The sequence below is a fragment of the Sinocyclocheilus rhinocerous genome, unplaced genomic scaffold, assembly GCF_001515625.1.
Source record: "Sinocyclocheilus rhinocerous isolate Xijiao unplaced genomic scaffold, SAMN03320098_v1.1 scaffold523, whole genome shotgun sequence".
NCBI classification, from domain to species: Eukaryota; Metazoa; Chordata; class Actinopteri; order Cypriniformes; family Cyprinidae; genus Sinocyclocheilus; species Sinocyclocheilus rhinocerous.
Window position 1 is genome coordinate 38,100 of NW_015626042.1, and position 12,313 is coordinate 50,412.

A 12,313-nucleotide genomic window follows, 5' to 3' on the forward strand; every position below is an offset into this window, starting at 1 on the left:
ATAAGGCGAATTCCAAACAGCTTTTTTGCACCCATGAAGGGCACTTTGGGAAGGGGATGCCATTTGTAGGGACGTTCCAAATGAATCCCTTCACGAAGGGCCCTTCCAGAGGTCCGTTAGCGAAGGGAGCATGCTATGGTCACTTCACGGAAGTGATTTCCGTTAGTGATCATGTGATCTTCGGTTAGGAGATCTTGTGATGCTTTTTAAAGCAAAGTTGGGGTTGATTTCGAGTTCACATACAAATGTAAATAGAATAGGCTAATTAAATTTGTCTATTTTAATGCAAGACAACATATTTTTCGTCAGTGATAGAAATATGATTTAAGACGGTAGTGTAAGCAAATTTAGTTTGAAAACGTTTAATAGTAAATAAGACAATTAGACAATATTTTAATACAATAATAATAATAATAAATATTTATTTGCAACAACTGATGGAGTACTGAATGCTGCACGCACGCGCAGCGTTGTCAAGGTAACATTTGGTCAGTCATTCCCTTCGCCAAGGGATGATTTAAGACGGCAGTGTAAGCAAGTTTAGTTTGAAAAAGTTTAATAGTAAATAAGACAATATTTGAATAAAATAATAATGATAAGAAGAAATATTTAGGCTATTTGCAACAACTGATGGAGTACTGAATGCTGCACGCACGCGCAGCGTTGTCAAGGTAACATTTGGTCAGTCATTCCCTTTGTCAAGGGAGTTCCAAGCGCTTATACGAGACAGTAATGCCCTGCACCCTTCAAAGAACACACTTCAAGGGCTCTGCCCTTCGAAGGGAGTAGGGCATAGGGATGCTCACTTCTGTTTGGAATTCACCCATATTGTTTTCATTTGTCATGCATCTCCTAGCAACAAGGCACAGGGGCCCGTTCCTCGTACATGGCTAACTCACTCAGCTGGATGTGATTGTTGATGATTTGGCCTGATCTTGGATTGTTTGGTTCTTCGAAGCTGATCCCGGAGTTGCTGTCATAGCAACAGCTCCGTAAGCTTAAACCGGCTCTGGAGCAGCTTATTTCGTGTAAACAGGACTAGATCGTATCTTTTTAAGCAGAATTGATACTTAAAATCTGTCCCAGCCACCGCTACTTTATTACAAGAGTATCCTACCGATACAGGGACAGTTATTTACAATAATAATAATTTAAAAATTAATTGAAAGATAATATAATACTGTTGTGTAGTCTTTAATACTATAGACACGGCCAGTTTTACTCACTGAGAGATGAATTCATGATAAAATAATCACTTCATAGCTGTATTGGAGTCTTACACACATGCTGTACAGTGCATTAATTTGAGTGCTGGCAGATATTATGGGCGTGGCTTGCTGGAGCTGCAGGAGACGCAGACACTAAAGACACTTTCATTAATGCTGTCACACAACAAATCTGCTTCAAAGATCAAATTAAATTAACTGCTAATTACAACAATGAAATAAAAATGTAAAGCCTGTACAAATACTAGAAATTGTGAATATAAATAAATGTAAAACATTTTTAAATAAAAAAAACCTGCACATTTCATTGATCTTTTATACCATTTATGCAGTTTTGTTCGCTTGGCTGTTTGCAGAAATGTGTCAAGTTTTTCCGTCAGGTGTCTTTTTGTAATGTTATGATGTCATCACGTTGCTGTCCTGCCGCAGCCAATCGCTGCGTCGCTGATCGTGGTTTCCGTACATCTGCCCTTTACGAGGAACACGAGAACACGCAGTAATCTTAGACAACTTCATCCAGATATTTTAATCAAATCCACACATTCGTTTGAAGAACCAAATTAGCCAGAGATCAGTTATCAGGATTACTAGATCTGGCATCTTTCAGATCAGCTCAGATGTGTTCAGCGAGGAACGAAGAACGGGCCCCAGGTTTCTGCGTCAGTTAGTTGTGATGGGAATGACTTCGAGGGCTGGTGGAGTGTGATCTTCAGTCGTGTAGTGTATGATGCCCGTGTTCCTCCGTCACTATTTACAAGGTCATGGAGTGTGTGATGCCTAGTGTTTCAAGAATCTGTTCAAACTTTAAAAGTGTTTTTGCTCATCTGCAGTACATCTATAGGATGCTTTCTGTCAGATGTCAAATAGACGTTTATTAGATGTCTTTAAGATGTTTATGAATGCATGTAAAACTGACGTCTGTCAGATGTTTGTACACAGCAGATCCTTTCCGGTTTAAGCGATCTTTAACAGACATCTTGCAGACGTATGTGTGCTATCTGGGTACAAAACATAATAATAATAATAAAATGAACTATAGGGTCGAAGAAATGCGTTCCTGAAACTGCAGCCTCCAGGAAAACTCTTCTCCCCTGAACACCGAGCAAAGCCCAGCGCAAGCTCCATCAGATCAGCACAGTAAATAATGGAAGAGCGCTCAGTGATCAGTCATCCAGCGCACAGGGCTGTGGTTTCACGAGACGCTACCCTCGGCCTCTTACCTGTAGAGTCTTAGTCTTGCTGAAAGAGGAGCAGGCGTGCAGGAACTGCTGCTCACTGATGCCCACCTCCTGCATGTGGTTCTGCAGCAGCCGCTCCACCTCCAATCAATCACAACAGATCAGATCAGAACAGATCAGAACAGTGCACTCATTCACCAGATGCCTTTCAGAGCGGCTCTCACCAGCTGCTTGTACTGCTGATGGATCTCCGTGTACGTCAGCTTATTCTCATCCTCATCGTCAAACACTGAAACCACACCAAACACACCAACACATGAACAATATTATGGCAAGCCGCTTTAGCTTAAAATATTCCCAGTGTTACTCGTCGTAGTTGCATGATTAAATCCAAATAGAGAGCTCTCTAATTACATTTTTTTACTAGCAACAATTCTGATTAGAGAGCTCTCTGATTTAATTCTTACTAGTAAAAATCCAATTACGGAGCTCTCGGATTCAACGTTTATCATTAAAAAACACATTAAAGATATGTTTAATTGCAGAGCTCTGTAATTGAATTAAAGAGCTCTCTCATTCAGTTCTTACTAGTAACAATTGAATTAGAGAGCTCTCTAAATGAAATTCTTACTAGTAAAAATGCAATTACTAATATTTTAAGATAAAACCGGCTTGCCATACAATAGGCACGCGTAAAGAACCGCTCATCTAGAAGCTAAAATGCGCACGTTCTGCGGCGTTCTGCGCGTCACGGCTGCGTGTAATACCTGAGCATTTGTTCTCCATGAAGTCTGCCAGTGGGATGAGCCAGTCTGGGCTGCTCAGGTAGCCCGCGATGCTCTCCAACACCCACTCGCTGTCATCGGCCATGATCACTCACATCGCCGCACGCGTTACTCCGCGCCTGTGGAGAGAACTGCGTTAAAAACACAGGCGAGCGCACGAGCCGCGGACACCCCGGATGTGTGCAACATAATCTGCAACCGTAGCAACCGATGCGTCACTGCGGGCGTCACTTCTCCTTCTTCGCCGTGACGCGAGCTGGAGTGCTCGGCTAAGCACCGCCACCTCCTGCGCCGGAGCGAGGCGAGCGCTGGGGCCCCGGGCCCGTCCTTCTTCTTCTTCTAATAACGTTTTATGGCGGATGGCAAACCAACTTCTGGTGCATTTACCGCCACCAACTGGACTGGAGTGTGGAGCACTAATAAGCAACTAATATATACATATTTATATTTATCTATATTTTATATAATAAAAAATAAAAAAAACACACATTCCTAAATTCTCCTGATTAATCCTATTTCTTTAATGTATTTAACAATAGCACCATATATTTTACCTTGTTCTGGCAGAATCGTTAAAAGCATTATTATTATTATTATGTACTTCCATATGTTGTTTGAGTACTAGATTGAGTCTTTAGCATGTCATTTATTTTTTCCAACGTTACACCTGCTACATTAAAGTATCTCTCAGCTGCCCTTATTATGATTTTAATTCTCTCCGTTCTGGTTTCTGTTTGAGCAGAACAATTTACCACTTCAGCCATAAATGAAACAAATTCCATTTTCCCGATCACCAAACTATCCTCTTTTATCTTTCTCTGAGCCACAGTATTCCCAGTCCATTCTTGTATTTTTATCTCTCTCTGTATCTGTTCATTTTGTTTTGCTTCTTGGGTTGCTTCAGCATGTCAACCCCTCAGTTATTCTCACATTTTGAATTTTCACAGCATGTTTGTGAGCAATGCATCCCCCAAATCCAGCACTATGCTCACCTCCACAGTTGCAGCATTTTGCCTTCGCTCCTTCGCCACATTTACCATATACATGATCACCCCCACATCTCGCACAACATTGCTTTCCTCTGCAAACTGCACTAACATGTCCATACTTCTGGCGTCCCGATGTCTTCTACAGAGGACATGGCATAACATATGAACGAAATATCATTTTTCAAATTTTGTCTTATGCTCTAAACAATGTAATGACATGACAAAATACTAAATTCACAAACCTGTTTTTCCTGGTAGTCAGGAGGATATCAAGCTGCTTTCTTTGTCTATTATACGCCTCACAATGTAAGAGCACATGTTCAGCTGTTTCTGTTATTCCACAGTAACTGCAGCTATCTGACTCACTTTTTCCTATTATATGCAATGAATAATTAAGGTTAGAGTGTCCTATACGGATCCTGGTTATAACAGTATCTTCTGTTTCCATATACCTTTCTTTCAATCCCCACTTTCTGTTGAATGCTAAATAGGTGTCTCCCTTTTGACTCTTTATTCCATACATCTTGCCACACACTTCCTTCTAATATAATATTATTCATAATTCCCTTCTACACCTACATGGGCAGGTATCCATAAAAACTCTACTCTTACTCCTGTTTGGTTTATTCTATATAAATTCTGTAAAATTTCATAAAGTATATCCTGTCTAGATGCTGATTTCCCACTTAAACTGTTTAATACTGAATATGAATCTGAAGAAACTACTACACTTATGATTGATTTCTTCCACCCACTGCAGAGCCATTAGAATTGCCATCATTTCTGTTGTGAATACAGATACATCGTTAGATAACCTTTTAGCTGTGCTATATTTAAAATAGGGAATATACAGTGGGTACGGAAAGTATTCAGACCCCCTTAAATTTTTCACTCTTTGTTATGTCCTATACGGATCCTGGTTATAACAGTATCTTCTGTTTCCATATACCTTTCTTTCAATCCCCACTTTCTGTTGAATGCTAAATAAGTGTCTCCCTTTTGACTCTTTATTCCATACATCTTGCCACACACTTCCTTCTAATATAATATTATTCATAATTCCCTTCTACACCTACATGGGCAGGTATCCATAAAAACTCTACTCTTACTCCTGTTTGGTTTATTCTATATAAATTCTGTAAAATTTCATAAAGTATATCCTGTCTAGATGCTGATTTCCCACTTAAACTGTTTAATACTGAATATGAATCTGAAGAAACTACTACACTTATGATTGATTTCTTCCACCCACTGCAGAGCCATTAGAATTGCCATCATTTCTGTTGTGAATACAGATACATCGTTAGATAACCTCTTAACTGTGCTATAGTTAAAATAGGGGATATATATATGCAGTATATATGGCTGCTGCTGTATACCCAGAATCTGGATTTTCTGACCCATCCGTATATATTTGAATACTGTTAAAATAGTTTTGCTTCAAATATTGATCCACTACTATTTCTTTAGGCATACACCTTTCCTTTTCATTCTCAATCTCTCTTGAGATTGAATACCATTTATTTATTTAACATAGATACTGATGCCGAACTATATACTATGCTGCCATAATCAATCATAGGTCTAATCATTGCACAATATATTGTTATCATTGTTTCCTTAATGTACGGTATTTTGTTTGTAATTTACTAATCTTCTTTATATATATGCTCATGATTATCTGTACTCCCTTGATCTTAATGTTCTCCTGAAAGTCTTTGTATATTTGTATTTGTAAAAACAAAACAAAACAAAGTTAATTTGTTGCTGGAAACAGCTTGTCTACACTACCACTGGTCTGTGGCGCTGTGGAAAGCTCCGCTGGTTAAGTTCTTCTGTCCAGTCCAACAAGCTCAGATGTGAGTCAAGCCAAACACTGGAGCACTGCTTTAGAGGGGAAATTATAGCTAGTAGAGTAGAGTGGGGAAACACCCCCTTAAGGATGTGCAGTGTGTGTGTTTTCTTTCTGTGAAACAAAAGTTAAATGCGTCCAGAATAGTTATCATAGTTTTAGTGACAAAGACATAAATTATAAACCAAGTATAAAAATGTCTAGAGTTTTCATGTTTAATGTCAGATTAAAAAAAAAATAAAAATTAAGGTGGGGTAAAAAGCAATTTGATTTATACATTCACAGCAAAATCAGAGCTTAAAATTAAAAAGAATATAATCAATAATTATGAATTACAAAAATATTGGAAAATATTGTTATATTTTAAATACTAACTACCTGACGCTAACTTGAGGTCATTTTTGAATATAGTCCAAATATTGTTTTCGCTAAGATTATGCCACTGCTCAGGTATCTCAAACTTCTGTTTACCCATAAGTGAAGAACATTTTACAGCATGAAAATGAAATTTTTAACATTAATTTGAGTAATATTTCCTGGTTTATTTCTAACACAAATTCTGACAGAAAATGTATGTTCATTGAAGGACAGTCATAACGTTAGTTAAAATACAGAGTGCAAATAAATCAACTACTAGTTTACCAGCATATTTTAGCATGTGTTGAATCAACATGCATCAACATAAATCACCGAATCAGCAAAAAATCAAGATATATGAACATTTGTAGAAAGATTTTGTAAAAACCTGCCTGTAAAAATGAATGATGAAATTAACTTTCAAATACAGTGCTTGATAATGCATAATATTAATTATGCCTCACCATTTTATGCATACAAATATCTGGAAGCACATTCAAAATTGTATGAATACAAAAGTGAAATTGAAAACATGTATGAGTTGCTGTATGAACTCAGAGTGTTTGGTACAGTTTAAAGGAAACTGATTGATAAGTTTAAGGTTTGCGTGTGATTTTCAAACATGTTTTCAGAGAGAAAGGCTTGCCGCAGGCTGCTGTTTGACCGTGTGCATGCTGCACACTGGGATCTTGTTTGGCTGGAGAGTTTTACTGTAGTGGGAATGCCAGTCTCGTTCAAAGACAGCTTTCATCCGTTCAACCACAGTCGAGTTGTTCTGCTCCACCTGCTGACTGATCACCACACCAACACCGGCGCTGTAGACAAACTCGTTGCCCACCCAGTTTAAACTCCCTGAGAGCCCAGAAACACGGTTTTAGGAGAAGACATGATTCAAACACGATTTTTCCCTCAATTCACAATATGACTTCAGCAGCTTAATCAATGCCGAGGATGCTCTCACCTATATACACAGATCTGTCAGTCACCATGTATCTGTTGTGATTCATTCCATAGAGATCTCCATTGCTCTGCTTCTGTGGAATGAAGAACTTCTACAAAAAGAAGAACAGAGTACATACTTCGTCAGTGACAGCAGTCCAGCCACAGAAGAGATTTATAGCTAATGAAACAAAAGCTGATAATTCAGAATCATCCGTGTCACAGACTACTTGATGAATGTTGTATCTGGACATAAACACAAATGAAAAATGGACTGTAGCAAATCATATTTCTCATACATCTGTTCAAATAAACTGCCACTGACTTGCAGCGCTTCTACTGTATATCTTCTCTTAAATCAAGTGGTAAGCAGCGATCAGTCCCTCTGATTCATCATCACTTAATTTAATTCTATGCACCAAAAATATTTATTCCGATTCATTCATTGTCTTTCTCGCAGCCAGTGGCTGTAGCCAATTATTGTAACCCATACTCTGAATTTGTCCTCTGCATTTATCCAATCCAAGTGATGAACAACAATAAAGAATCAGAAAATGTTCAACTCTATCCAAATATCTTTTCAAGGCTGGCATGTTTTAGGCCAGATTACTGTACGTATGTCAACAAATATTAGTCTGTTTAAAAGACACTTAATATTCAGCAATATTATCAATTTGACTGCACTGACACTGATCAGATGAGAACAAAACTTGCACTGAACTGTGCAGGAAACGGTCTTAAAGTGCCCCTATTATGAATATTTCAAGCTGTGTGTAATGTCGCCGTATGCGAATGTATATGGTCTGCACAGTTGTAAAGCTAAAAGTGCACAATAAATAAAGTCATTGTCCCCCAAAAGAAAGAATTGACTTTGAACAGCCGAAACGAGTCTACATGTCACGGGGTAACACATTTGCATAATGTCCAGCTATTTTCTACGTTTTCATTTTCTGTAGAGCGTTCAAAATACAGAACTATGGCAATGGGTTTATCGTTTCCGACACACGCTGTACACGATAAAATTGTAATTTGATTACATTACTGATTACCGCATTTAAAAAGTAATCAGTTTACTAATTACTTTCAAGTTACTTTACTTTTCAAGTTGCGTTATATCAAAGTGAAACTCATAGTTCTTTCAGTAATTTAATATTGACTGAAAAATAAGGTGCGTTTTCTGCAGTAATATCTATATGCAGTTATATAGATGTTCTGCGAATATCTTTCTAAAACGCGTCACTAAAATGAATGAAAACTCAGCGAATACTTGACACACAGACATGAGAAATATATGTAAAGCTTGATGTGTCTATTTTTAAATGAAGTAAATCATGTCAAAAACAAGTATTCTCTGATAAAGTAATCCGTATGAAACCAACGAGGCACAGTCTCTCCTGTCTGAGCTCATCTATAATGTTGTCACACCCATGTGCATCACGTTCTATACGATAACCATCCATGTGAGACGTGCGAACATGTAAAATCCCACATCACCTCCGTAAACAAAGTGTAAGATTTATCAAGTTAATTTAGGATACTTTTTGTTTTTGGAAGAGGACACGCTGTGAGGAATAAGCCTTGTATTTAGAATGCGATGCATGGCGCGGCTTGATTCAGCGGAGCAGATCATTTCTGATGAGTTTTTTTTTTAACTTATATTAGTGTTATTGTGACATAAACTTGTACACATTTACTAGTTGAACATTTCCCAAACAATAATGCCAGACTAAAATATGTGAAATCAAGTGCACCATTTTGAAATATGATCATTGCATCTAAATGTTGTACGACTCGTCTGCATTTTAGCTCGCATTCACCGGTGATTTATTAAAGGGCAAACTGACACGCAAAACATGGTTTTAAAATGCATTTTACTTCATATTTTTTCTTAACACTGCATTTGTAACTTAAGTAACATACTTTTATTGACATTAGTAACTGTAATCAAATTACATAAGTTTAAAATGTAATGCATTACATTACTGCGTTATCAGGAAAATAATTAGAATGCAGTAACGCTGTACTGTGTAAGGCCCTGATCAGACAGAATGCGTTTTTTGCAGTGAGAGGCACCTTTTTAAAATTGTTTCCTATTGGGAGTGAGCGTTTTGCGCACTCTTTATGCATCCTGGGTGCCTCGCGTTTTTGAAAAAGTTGAAAAAAAAAGCAACTCTGAGCAGAAAAGCGCCTGACGTCATTCGCATTTTTTTTCCATTGTCCAATTGAATGAATGGAGAGGCAGGACTTCCGTTGTGGTGATGAAAATTTACCGTTGTTTAGAAAGTCCGGAGACTGCAATGATGGAGGAGAAACTTTTGGTGTCTATTGCAGGTTACCCGGAGCTGTATTTCTTAAGGTCTTTGCTAATATGACAGTTTACTTAACAGCAAAAACCACCAAAAAGTCACCAAAAAAGGCAGTGCGGTGCGCCTCACGTTTTCAGACCTAAAAAACGCATTCGGTCTGATCGCGGCCTGTGTAATGCTTTATGCCCAACTCTAGTACTGAGATTGCACTAACTCTTACAACCCCAGTGCTGGGACACACACTCTCTCTCTCTCTCTCTCTCTCTCTCTCTCTCCTTCACACACACACACACACACACACACACACACTCCTACAGCCAGTTTACTGTATTCAATCCACCTGACCTGTATGTCTTTGGACTGTGGCATGCAGCATACATGCAATGTTGTACATTTTCACTCTTTGATGGAGAAGAAGCCAATGTGTATCCTAAAAATCAGAACTGTTCATGTAATACGGAATTAAATACACCTTGAAGTGTCCTCAATATCAATACACCTGTTAGCCTGAAAGGTAATTCAAAGCATATTAAGAGGACAATTGTACAAATGGGTTATATCAAAATATGACCACAGTCAATGTCCACAGCACAATCTAGTTCAGCTATCCTCAACACTGGATGAACAAACTAACCCTCTAAAACAACCCTGCTGAAAGATCCAGCATAAACCAGCATGTATTCCAAGCTGGTCCAGGCTGGTTTATGCTGGTATAGTGCTGGTTTATGCTGGTTAGTTCTGGTATAGTGCTGGTCCAGGCTGGTTTAGGCTGGTATAGTGCTGGTTTATGCTGGTTAGTTCTAGTATAGTGCTGGTTTACGCTGGTATAGTGCTGGTCCAGGCTGGTATAGTACTGGTTTATGCTGGTTAGTTCTGGTATAGTGCTGGTTTATGCTGGTATATGCTGGTTAGTTCTGGTATAGTGCTGGTTTATGCTGGTATAGCTGGTGGACCAGCATATCCATGCTGTTCTCAAGCAAAATGGAGCTGGTGATGCTGGTTCACCAGCATGAGCTTTGTAGGGTTGAGTATCAGTAGGCCAGCTGTCTGTATGCAATTCGTTTTTTGAGGACAAACATGGTTTTTGCTTGCATATTTGTTTATTTAAATACATTAATGATGTAAAGGAGAAACAATATAAGGATAAAACATATGATTTATTTAATTATATGATAACTTTGTAATTTCTTTTGCTCCCTCTGGTGAAAGTAGAGCTGAAAATTTGAATTGCTTAAGGTATGATTACATTATTAATGGTAAACTGGTAAAACATTTCAAAGCATCAAAGGTATTGTCTCCTGTTTCATAAGGTGTGTACATAAATCAGTTAAAATCAGTTAAAAAGAGCTTGTGTACATTGGATAACAGGGGTTATGAGAGGAGCGCATTCAATGGGACAGTTAATAACAACTTCATAATGGAAGTTCAAAACTGAAAGTTGTTGTTTTCAAAGACTTTCATACTTATCTGGGAAGTCACATATGTCCAAATCCAGCTGTCAGTCACTGATTTCAAAAAGTGCACATAGTAAAAGGTATGTCAGTGCAGTCAGGACCATGAAATATTATTGAAAATAGTGATAGCGTGCACTTTTAACAATGGCTGAAACAGAGTTAATTCAATCAAAGTCAATGGCCAAGTGCCCAACTAAAGGGAACACTAATCCCCATAATGGTAACAGACTTTAGCAACATGGTGCATGTACCATATGAAAGAAATAAAGCCAAACTGGTTTGCAATAAGTGAATAAGGTAATTCTGTTTTTGCAGTTGTTTAATCATCCTCTGGTGAGATATCGATTTCATCTAAGGCTGTGTGGCTGTAAGTAGTTGTTGTGTTTCTGCTCACCTCTTCACTTTTTTTCTGTTCCTGCTGTTCCTAGAGTGAATCTACTTTATTTCACTAACTACAACACTACTTCAGTGTTACTTTTACTCTCTGTAGATCAGGATCATATGAAAACTGAGCAGAGTTTGTTTAACACTAGGGGTTTTACAGTGTAAACATAACCAGCAACATGTGTTCCTCTTCAGGAACTCGAGCTGCGTCGGAAACGCTAGGGGAACGCCCTTCAGCGTGACGGGCTCTGAACCTCGTGTGTAATCAGACCAATAGATGGGCGAGACGTCACGGCGGGTGACGTAATGACCTGGAAGCTATAAAAGCACGTGCGGTGAGACCAACGTCAGCTTTTTGTGATTCAGCAAGCGCTCTGTGTGTGTGTCAGTTGTGAGTCTTATTTGGTGTTGTCTGTCCCGTAGAAAGAAACAAAAAAATAAAAGAAAGAATTATGTCTAAAGCACATGAAAAGAAACACCATCTGAGTAAGGGCGAAGGCAGCCAGCGTTTCAAACTGTGTGTTCCTCCCTGCCCGCGTTTCATTACGGGTGCGGATACACACAGTTTGTGCGTTGTCTGCCTGGGAGCGGAGCATGCTGAGTCACTTGAGAGAGCTGACTGCTGCCCGCATTGCGAGCGTCTTCCGATGCATGTTCTCCGCTCCCGGAAGGCACTCTTTGCTGAGGGTGCCTTCGCAAGCGTTCCCCGCGGCGCGGGTCCCGCTGCCGCCGAGGCGCAGCGGCGATTGCGCTCGTGGGGTTCGCAGCTGGAACTGGCGGAGGGAATGGAGACGGGCGAGTCCCTATCTTCTTCCTCACCCGCCAGATCCAGCGCTCGCTCAC

At 39.1% G+C, this 12,313-nt stretch overlaps 2 protein-coding genes across 3 annotated transcripts in view; both read right to left on the bottom strand.

The window, feature by feature from the left end:
• The window catches only part of cfap36 (cilia and flagella associated protein 36), a 22,396-nt gene extending 18,973 nt beyond the window's left edge, over nt 1-3,423 (bottom strand). The window contains exons 1-3 of one of the 2 annotated variants that reach the window (XM_016513849.1): nt 3,172-3,423; nt 2,629-2,693; nt 2,447-2,548 (exon numbers count right to left, since the gene is read on the bottom strand). In XM_016513849.1, coding sequence (XP_016369335.1) covers nt 2,447-2,548; nt 2,629-2,693; nt 3,172-3,274 — 270 coding nt within the window. In that variant the 5' untranslated portion in view covers nt 3,275-3,423. The remainder of the gene's footprint in view (nt 1-2,446; nt 2,549-2,628; nt 2,694-3,171) is intronic. The other variant, XM_016513855.1, reaches the window with a different exon arrangement.
• Nucleotides 3,424-7,002: 3,579 nt separating this feature from the next.
• LOC107709466 (inactive phospholipase D5) overlaps nt 7,003-12,313 on the bottom strand; it is a 48,717-nt gene continuing 43,406 nt past the window's right edge. The window contains exons 9-10 of the mRNA XM_016513963.1: nt 7,349-7,439; nt 7,003-7,239 (exon numbers count right to left, since the gene is read on the bottom strand). Of these exons, the coding sequence (XP_016369449.1) occupies nt 7,016-7,239; nt 7,349-7,439 (315 nt within the window). The 3' untranslated portion in view covers nt 7,003-7,015. The remainder of the gene's footprint in view (nt 7,240-7,348; nt 7,440-12,313) is intronic.